Source organism: Grammomys surdaster, unplaced genomic scaffold (assembly GCF_004785775.1).
Source record: "Grammomys surdaster isolate TR1022 unplaced genomic scaffold, NIH_TR_1.0 164, whole genome shotgun sequence".
NCBI lineage: Eukaryota > Metazoa > Chordata > Mammalia > Rodentia > Muridae > Grammomys > Grammomys surdaster.
In genome coordinates, this window is record NW_021604612.1 from 2,073,805 (window position 1) to 2,084,123 (window position 10,319).

The 10,319-nt window shown below is 50.0% G+C and overlaps 1 protein-coding gene across 1 annotated transcript in view; it reads right to left on the reverse strand.

The window, feature by feature from the left end:
• Svop (SV2 related protein) overlaps positions 1-1,803 on the reverse strand; it is a 41,487-nt gene extending 39,684 nt beyond the window's left edge. The window contains exons 1-3 of the mRNA XM_028765406.1: positions 1,772-1,803; positions 1,511-1,671; positions 1,037-1,122 (exon numbers count right to left, since the gene is read on the reverse strand). Of these exons, the coding sequence (XP_028621239.1) occupies positions 1,037-1,122; positions 1,511-1,671; positions 1,772-1,803 (279 nt within the window). The remainder of the gene's footprint in view (positions 1-1,036; positions 1,123-1,510; positions 1,672-1,771) is intronic.
• Between the last annotated feature and the right edge of the window lie 8,516 nt (positions 1,804-10,319).

Below are 10,319 nucleotides of genomic sequence, written 5' to 3' on the forward strand. Positions count from 1 at the left end.
ACACACACACACACGCATGTACAACATGCACACATGCACACACTCACACATACACACTCGTACACACATACACACATACACACCTGGGCATATACAACATGTACACACTCACACATACACACACACACACACACACACAACGCGCACACATTCACACATGAGTGCACAAACAATGTAGATGTGCTCCCCCAGATGAAACGAGAGAGCATCGCGTGTCTAAAAACTGAGCACACGTTTTCCCCAGAGGCAGGACAGTGTGGCCCTTTGTCTTTGGGTGGCTCATCATGTGTTCGTGGAGAACTGTCTGCATATTTAATGACACTTAACGAACACAATGTTTGAATATATTAGCACATGTGACAGAGCCCCAGTTACTAAATGCCTCGTTGCTACTTTATAACTAGACAGAATCCTGGAAAGTTAGAAATCTGAGCTCCACACACAGGCCGTGGAGCGTGGCACCCAGTAAAGGTCTGCTTCCACCTGGTGAAAATAATGGTGGCGAAAGTGGGGTCCGGTTAGAAAAACACGTGCTTAGGTCACGTCTCGAATCCCACTCAGAGAAGCAGCTGTAGCTGGATTAAAGGTCTGTGTGCTTTGGATCGTGGCTAAGGGGTCCTTAGTGAGGGCTGTGAACACCTTGGATCAGGACACATTATTTTATTTTACTCTTTTCAATGCTGGGGGTGGAGCCCCCAGGGCCTTAACGTGGAATTATACTCCAGGCCCAGATAGCAAATGTTTCCTGTGTCTGTTTCCCTGAGCGGGGATATGAACCCGAAGCCCTGACCTCACAGGAGCCCTGAGTTTCCAATCCACTTCCATAGCCGGATGCTCCCTGGGGGATCGGTCAGCCACATCGACCTTCCTCCCAGCATGCACCTGGGCCATCACCACACATCAGCTTTGCTGACTGGCATTCAGGCAGAAGTTATATGTGGAGGAAAACCTGTGTTACCCGTGTGTCTGTGGGACCCATCTTAACAGCAGGGGGTCCTTGGGGTACTCGAGGCGTTGTGCCCAGATATTTATTTACCCAAGCCAAGCCAGTGAGGACAGAAAGCTTCCATTGGAATCTTCCAAACCCAATGGCTTCCACCGCATCTTCCACCATGAAAGTGTCTGGGAAGGAAAAGGGGGAGGAGAGGGATCAACAGCATATCTTGTATTTGTCATAGTGTGGCATCTGGGGTGGTCCCCAGATGGGCTAGTTAACTGTAGCATGCGCTGCCATGAGAACTAACATCATAACTATGACACATCATCATCCTCACCACCATCACCATCATCAGTATCAGCATCGCTGTTGCCCTTCTCAGCCAAGCGTTCACTGATGCAACTGTCATGGATTGTGATGTCACTGGACCTCCTGAAGTTCCAGCCTCCACTTCCGTGTCACCCTTCGGTACTCTGAGCCATCCCAACCGCCCCTTCTCAAGAACTTTCTACGACCATTACCGAGGCCTGCAACCCAAGGCCGATCTATGCCTGGACCGCCGGGCTTTCTCACCATCAGTGGGATTGGCAAACTCCTTGGGAACAGCTGCTCCATCATCCAGCTCCACGGCTTCTAGGCCCACTCGGACCCCCTCGATCTGAACGTCATGTTCCCCGGAAGCCGCGTCATCCTCTGACCGAGCGCTCTCTCCTGTCCGGCGGAATTTCACCACCCTGGAGACAGAAACAGATGTGATCGGGATGGCCAGGGTGTGCTCCCGATGGCCTGGCTGCAGGACTTCCCCACCTGAGGCAGGTAATGGGCTTTTCTCACCGTCCGGAGCTCTGGGCGGGTAGACCTGGCATTGACGTTGAATTTGGTTGGTGGGGGGTGGGGTGTTGGGGTTCTGATCAGTTGACAGTTGGACAGTTGGGCTCTGCACAGAACTGGGAGCCGGGATTCTCATGTGCACGGCTGTGCCTTTGTTCTAGGCCTGGGTTCTGTTGTGACACAGGGTCACCCATTGCCTTACGGTTCCCAGAATGCATCGGTTGGCCGTTTCCTAGTGGTGGGGACGTCAGAGTGCGTATTTACACAGACAGACCGTGACGAGGTCACCTATCCTCGAGAGTCAACTGCCTTATGTGTCTCAGAGGGTCGCCTCGAGGTGTGTCTTGGCACAGTGTGGGGCCACTTGTTTGGGTCTTTAACCCCTGTCTGTGACACGGGTAAGGACTGGGTCACACCTAGAGCATCTGCAGGGAAGTCGCTCTGTTTGGGCTCAGCATTGATCTAAAGGGACCCAAAACTTTAAATTAGGAGAATTCACACTAAAACCCATGTGCCCAGGTCTCTCGACCGTGATGGGAACATAACTGTGTCCTGACCTTACTGTCCTTTTCTCTAAAATGGCCTCCAGCTCTTGACTCCATGTTCCTGGGCTTCTCCTCACTCCCCACTTTGCCTATTCGTCCGGCCATGAAGGCGTTTGAGACTCCACAGAACTCCACGCTGTGCCCACTCACTCCTCAAACTATGTATCTTCCCTGTCTCCCTCCCTCCTGCCCGCCCTTCCTCCCTCCGTTCTTATAAAGACAGGGTCTCACTATGTAGCCCGGGCTGGACTTGAACTTCAGATCCCACCCCCACCTCAGCCTCTATGCACATCACAGCTGTGCCTCAACCACCCCTGGTCCAGACTAGGCTATCTCTTGTCTCTCTAGGGGGGAGATGTGGCTTCTCTGAGAAGCTGTTTCTTCATCTGAAGCTCAGAGCTTCAGTCCTCCCCTTACAGCCTCTGCTGTCAGCTGGCCCAGGTCAGAGGTCACAGCACCAATAGTCCTGAGCTCGACCTCCCAGCTCGGGGGAGAGAGCCGTGCAGAGTGAGAGGCTCATGCCTGTGACTGAAAAATCACAAACAGCAGAGGGGCCAACTGAGCGACTGAAGAGCAAATGGACCTGTGGTTTAAAGAGGCAGACGGTGTGGGCAAGCTCAGAACAAACATGATGGTGATTTATTGTTGTTATTATTATTGCTATTAATACAGTCTCATGTAGCCCAGGCTGGCCCTGAATTCGTCATACATCTGAGGACAACCCTGAACTTCAGATTTCCTAACCTCTACCTTCTGAGCTCTGGGGTGTTCTGCATGTGACATAATGCTCTATCTATGCTGAGACTCAAACCCAGGGGTCTCACACGTTAGGCGAGTGCTCTCCCAACTGACTGTCTTGTGGTGTCCAAGTCTTCAGCTCTCAGCTCTGAGACGCACCGTGGTCAGGCACGGACTGTGTTTTCTTTTAGAAGTGGAAGGAAGTTGTCCCGCTTGGGAAGCCTCTGAATGCACACATGCCGGATTACAAGGACGTGAGGACAGCCAGAATCTGCATCCTTAGCTACGCTGTGCTGGAAGGGGCACCAAGGGCAGGGTGGGGTGGCTAAATTGAAGCCTGCGTCTAACAGTTCTGTCTCCGGCATTCCGTGGATAGTGTGGGACCAGCGTGCTTTGCAAAGCCTGGCTGGCATTTTCTGCCTGCTCGGTTTGCATGGCCAACCTGTGAGGTTGCCGATATCATCATTTTACAGATAAGAACAGTGAGGCCCTGAAGTCATGTGACATCCCCATGGACACACAACTCCAGAGGCAGGGAACCAGGGTTCTAGCCCGGATCTGTGTGGTTCAAAGTCTCCTGTTCCAGGCACATTAGAAGCCTGGCTCTCCACACCCCCTACCCAGGTCGGCCATGGACTCCATCCAAACCTGTGTGGAAAATTCTTTGTGCAGAACTATTTCAAGCGTATAAAATATGCAGAAATCACCTTTCTCCTTTCCACTCAATATTTCTTGAGGGCCGAGCCATGAGATACCGCCAGTCCTGGGGGGGGGGGCAGTCATTCAGTTGATGCTGCGGACTTGTCCCCCCCCATTCACAGGCGACTCTTCCTTGGTCATACATGCCTTGGTATTCAGTTTAACCCCTGAGAAAGGGGCCTGTCACTGCTCCCCACCCCTGAGACTGTTTATATCATGACGTGTGGGCTGTGGTGACTTTTCCGGAACAACCAGAGCGCAGATTCTTTATTCTTTTCCCCACTCTGTTTGTTTTTGATGTAAGATGAGCCTGTATCGTGACCCTGGCCACCCTAACAGGGTTAAGTGTCCCGTTCAGCAGCATATAAAGAGTACTTGCAGCCGACGCCCCCATCTCTGGACCTGGTTCATCTTTTTTGTTGTTGTTGTTTTTCGAGACAGGGTTTCTCTGTGTAGTCCTGACTGTCCTGGAACTCACTCTGTAGACCAGGCTGGCCTCGAACTCAGAAATCCACCTGCCTCTGTCTCCCAAGTGCTGGGATTAAAGGCATGTGCCACCGCTGCCCGGCCTGGTTCATCTCAAATTCTGTCCCCTTGAGCCCCGACTCCCCATCACCTAACAGATGTCATTCTCTGTCTCTGCAAATCTGAGTGCCCAAGAGAGGAAGTGAACCAGTAAGATGATAGTCCTGCTTTTTTTCAGTCCTTAGAATCGAATCCAGGGCCTTGTACATAAGAGGCAAATATTGGATCACTGACATACACCTATCTCTCTTATTACTTTTGAAATTGTCAGTCTCACTAAGATACCCAGGCTAGCCCTAAACTCACTCGATAGCCAAGGCTAGCCTTGAGTTTGTGATCCTCCTGCCTCAGCTTCCCGAATGGCTAAGAACTGGCCTGAACGAACCATTCCCAAGCCCAGCTCCCCACTCCTTTGTAAAGGCTGAATAATATTCCATTGTATGGACATACTGCAGTTTGTCTGTTCACCATTCGCCAGGTGACAGAGACTTAGGCTGCTTCCCATCTTTTGTTCATTGTGGAGAAAGCTGCAACAAACACAGCCTTACAGATTTCTAAGTCCTTGATTTTACCTCTTTGGGGCTAAATGTTTTGTCTTTGATGAGCTTGGAGTTGACTTTTGCAGGTAGTAGAAGTTTAGGGTTCACTCTGTTCCCGTCTGCCCTTTCTCCATTAGGCAGTTTATGGCCGTGTGGAGAGTCACTCAGTTCCAGGGCTTCCGCTGACTTCGTACTATGCTGAACTGTGTGTTGAGGCAAGTGTCACGCAGGTTTGACCCGCATAGTTTTGTAGCAACTATTTTTTAAAAATTATTTTTACAAACTAATTTTAATAATCAATACCCTTGAGGCGTCTATGGGTTTTGTGTTCTGGTGTCCTCTGTGTGAATTCTAAGATGAATTTTCTCATTTCTGGAAAGAATTCAAAGTGGATTTCTGGGGCCAGTGATTTACTGAGAAAGTGCCCTTCAGAGAACACCCACTGCAAACTGGGGACTGGGAGACAGCAAGAGAAGTGGTAGAAAGACTACACCAGGTCCCTAGGGAGGCTGCAGCATGGACAGTCCCCTACCCAGAGGCGTGGGGACCCACACACAGGCCAGTCTTTGGCTACAGCACCTCAGGTTCAAAGGCTGTAACTTCCAGACTAGAGAGTAAGCTTTGGCCATGGGTGGTCCTTTATGGAAGGGATCCTCTAAGTGACCAACACTGGAAACAGCTGGGCAGATGCTAGCCCAGAGAGCGATCTGCATCCCCTATAAATGAGGTGACCCTGAGGTGATACTCAAAAGCGAAGAGTTGTCAGTAGCACACCTTTGTCAGCACCAAGTCACACAGCTAGTGATAAATCAAAGCTTGCTGAAAGCCAGGAGCTGCACAAGGCCCCGCTGGTGTGTGCGTGCTCCTACACTGTGTGTGTGCACATGTATGCATGTGTGTGCATGTGTGTATCATGTGCTGTTTCTATGCACATGCATATGCATGTGCACGTGTGTGTGTGTGTATGTGTGCTTGCATGTGTGTGTGTCATGGGCACATGTTCATGAATGTGTACACATGCATATAGAAATAAGAGTTCCACATCATGTCTTTCTGTATTGTCTTCCACATTATTGCTTTTAATGTCTTTTTGAGATCTTAATTTATTTTTACTCTGTATATGCGGGTATTTCCCCTGCATGTATGCCACACACATGCAGTACCTGTAGCGACCAGAAGAGGGCACCGGTCTGTAACACATATGCAGTACCTGTAGAGGCCAAAAGAGGGCACCAGAGCTCTTGGAACTGGAGATACAGATGGTTGTGAGCCTCTATGTGGGTGCTGGGAACTGAACCTGGGTCCTCTGGAAGAGCAGCCAGTGCTCTAACCACCGAGCCACCTCTCCTACTCTTCCATCTTCTTTTCTGGCGATGATCTCTCCAGTGAATGTGGAGGTCACGGCTGACCAGTGTTCCAGGAGTTTATCTGCCCGACTCCACCTCCTGGTGCTAGGGTTACAGGTGTGCAGGATATAGGATGTGGGGGGGCAGGGGCTCAAACTCGGGTCCGCAGCTTGCACAGCAAGCACTTTACAGATTGAGCCATTCCCTCCCCCGCCCCCAGCCTCTGATAACCCTAATTTTTAGAAAAGTCAACTTCTGTTACCTTGACAAGCAACCTACGAGTCTGGTTCTCGTTCACTGATATGAATACAGAGCTGTGAGGGATGAGGGACTTGCCCTGGGCCACACAGCTTCCAGTCTGGCTTTCTTTGCAATGACAGCCCTTGGTTGGAGTCACTTGACCCCTGGTCAGTGTCACCCCAAGCATCTACAGGTAGTGAGGCCCGAGCTGAGCTGCTTTGAGTGGGCAGGTCACCCAGACACAGAGAGCCGTGCACTCTTCAGTCAGAATCCAAGCATACAGCTCGGTCCTGGGTGACCTCCCCAGTCCGTCACCATGATACAGGGGTCGCCAGAAATCTCAAGCTGTTTACAACATAAATGCCTAGGCGCCCAAAGGTCTCCCCTGTGGACTGAGAATTTTCATTTTGAAGTTCTTGAGAGCTTCTTGGAATCAGACAAGCGTTTCTGACATTTCTAGGACCCTTTACCATGAAGCAGGGTTGCCAGGGAGACGCAGAGCCAAAGAACCTCCAGTTCCCCTATGACCGAGCAGGTTGTCTCTGGCTCACCCTCTACCATAGAGGGCCAAGGACACAGGCCTCTGACCAGTGTCCCACCAGTCTGGAAGTTGGAGTGCCCCATGAGACTAGATAGCAGGTATCCGACGGGGACAGAGCAGAGAGAGTGTTTGTGGGAGAACTTGGGGAGGGGTGCTGATATACACCACAGAGGCCTTTGAAGTGAGAACCATACTGAAAACTGGTTTTCATGTATCCCGTCTCGCTGGGAGCATTTCTCAGTACCCATGGACCAAGTACACCGGTGATGGATGGCCAAGTTCAGAACACTGGTGGGTAGCGGGTAAACAGCAGGCTCTGAAAAGGCTTGAGTGTTTAGGAGCCAGTGTGCCCCTGGACAGCTGGCCTGAACAGGCTCCAGCCTGCCATGTCTGTGAACTAAGATGGCCCTCCAGTTACCAACACAGGCTACGGAGCACATGGGATCTCCCCACTGAGATGAAGAAGCCAGTCGAAGAGGACTTGAGAATCTGGCACACGGAGGCCATGTCCAGAGCTGGGATTATCCAGAGAGACAGAGGACAGGTTGCTGGTTGGTAGGAGCCAGGCAGTTGCCAAGCAACAGGGAGTGATTTCTAAGTGGGGACCAGGCTTCCATTTAGGGTGAGAGGGACAAAGCTTTGTGGGACCTCGAATGGCACTGAGTTTTACACTTTAAAATAGTTGAAACAATAGATTTTGAGTTATATTTATTATCCTGTACTAAACACAGTCCACCTAAACTCTCAACTCTTATACCATGTGGACATGGCTGGAGAATGTCTGTTCATTTATTTGACAAATATTTACTGACTGCACCAGCCTAAAGGGCACTTCTGGCTTTACAAAGGTGAAGGAGAAATTGGAGACCTGTCCAATCATAGTCGCTCTGCCCGAGGAGGGAACTCACATCACAGAGCTGATAACTGGCCTGGTGCAGGACTGCACCTGAAGTCCCAGCCATTTAGGAGGTAGCAGGGCAACCAGGTAGAACAGTGAGACCCCATCTCAAAACCAAAACAAATTCACCCCCACTCCTCGTGTCCATCTGTGTATGTGTATATGTTCATGTGTGTGCATGTGCGTACATACGCGTATATATGTTTGTTGTGTGCTATAGTATTCACAGAAAATCAAAATGCAATTTGTCGGAGGTGGGTCCGGTTTCATTTCTGTTGCTGTGATAAAAAACAAAACCCTGACCAAAGCATCTCAGGAGAGAAGGGGGGGTTTATTTCAGATCACAGTTCCAGGCTATGGTCCAGAATTTGGGGGAGTCCAGGAAGGAACTCCAGACAGCTAGTGCATACCGTACCCACAGTCAGGAGCAGACAGAGGTAAATGCATGCACACTCCATTGCTCCTCTCTTACACAGCTCAGGTTCCCCTGCCTAGGGAATGGTGCCACTCACAGTGGGCATGGTCTTCACACACTAATTAACATGACAGCCCCCCACAAACATGCCAACCCCGCGTAAACAACCGTCATTAAGACTCTTCCCACCGGGAGACTCTTCCCGCCGGGTGGTGGTGGCCTTTAATCCCAGCACTTGGGAGGCAGAGGCAGGCGGATTTCTGAGTTCGAGAGTTCGAGGCCAGCCTGGTCTACAGAGTGAGTTCCAGGACAGCCAGGGCTACACAGAGAAACCCTGTCTCGAAGAAAAAAAAAAAAAAAAGACTCTTCCCTAGTGACAATGAGTTGTGTCAAGTTCACAATTCCAGCTGACCACCACAGGGAGGGGAGAAGAAACCTTTTAAATAAATTTGCATTTGCACTTATTAATCCGTTTACTTTAGAGATAAAGGGAAGATCAGCAGACCACCCCTGAATCTGTATTTTAGGGTGTCATAAATCCTTGCACATCCTATCATTAGGGCCGTCAGTGACTCCCTACCTCTGTGAGTAACAACACTGAAGGGTGAAACTTTGGGGGACTATAGCCACATAGAGTCATTCTGTTGACAGTTCACCATAGGAATCTATACATGTGCAAACAATGGTTGCTATGACGACTGTGATATGGGCCGACAAGGCTCGTCACATGTCAGGCCCAGGGTTGTGTGAGTTATTTAACCCTCTTTTTCACAGAGGGAGACACACTCAGAGCTGGCAGCTCACCCCAAGTCACACAGGAAGTGACTGGCCTAGGTTTCAGTTTGGCCTTCATCCGAATTTCTACTCCCAGACATGTCTCTTCTGGGATAGCATGCTGTTGGCTTCGTACCTTGTATTTGTTTAAAATTAGAAACGTTCTTCAGGAGGGAAGGGGTTTTTGTATGTGTGGGTGTCCACTTAAGAATATGTGTCGTGGGCTGCAGAGCTGGCTCAGTGGGTAAGAGCACTTGTTCTTGCAAAGGACCCGGGGTTCAATGCCCAGAACTTACACGGAGGCTCACCACTTCCTTAGGAACCGGACATGCATGTGGCAAACAGACTAGTCAAAGGTAGAACAACCCAAGTGCATGCTGTGCCGGGCGGTGGTGGCGCACACCTTTAATCCCAGCACTTGGGAGGCAGAGGCAGGTGGATCTCTGAGTTCGAGAGTTCGAGGCTAGCCTGGTCTACAGAGTGAGTTCCAGGACAGCCAGGGCTACACAGAGAAACCCTGTGTCAAAAAAAAAACAAAAAACAAAAACCAAGTGCATGCTGGTAGTGGATAGATAAACTGTGGCACATCCATACAATGGGATATTAGATTTTGTTTGTTTGGTTTTTGTTTTTTTTATTTTGTTTTTTTGAGACAAGATTTCTCTGTGTAGCCCTGGCTGTCCTGCAACTCAATCTGTAGACCAGGCTGGCTTCAAACTTAGTGATCTACCTGCCTCTGCCTCCTGAGTGCTGGGATTAAAGGTGTGCACCCCTGCCGCTGCTACCACCACCGCCCTGCTCCATACAGCTTAGAACAATCTTAGAAGCATCACGCTAGGAGAATATGGTAGACATAGGGCAAGCACTTCATGATTCTATTTTTATGAGGGCATCCAGGACAGGCCACTTCAGAGGTAAAATGCAGAGCAGTGGTTGGCAGGGACAGAAATGAGAAAGGGTGGTTTTGTCATTTGTTTTTCTGTTTGCTCTTTTGTTTTGTCTTTGAGAGCAAAGGTTCTTTAAGTAACTCAGGCTGGCTTTGAACTCACTGTGCTCCTGCCTCAGGCTCCTGCCGCCTGGCACTACAGGTATGTGTCACCTGTAGCTCAAGGACCAGTGTTTAATGGGTAAAGAGTATCAGATGAAGAGAGACGCAAAGCTTTGGGGAAGAATGTGGTATTGGCTGCCTGTTATCTAGGGTACTTACTGCCACTGGGTACTCAAAGATGCCGAAACAGTTTTATGTATGTTTTCCTACTATAGACACACCCTCCCGTTTTGCACACTTCCT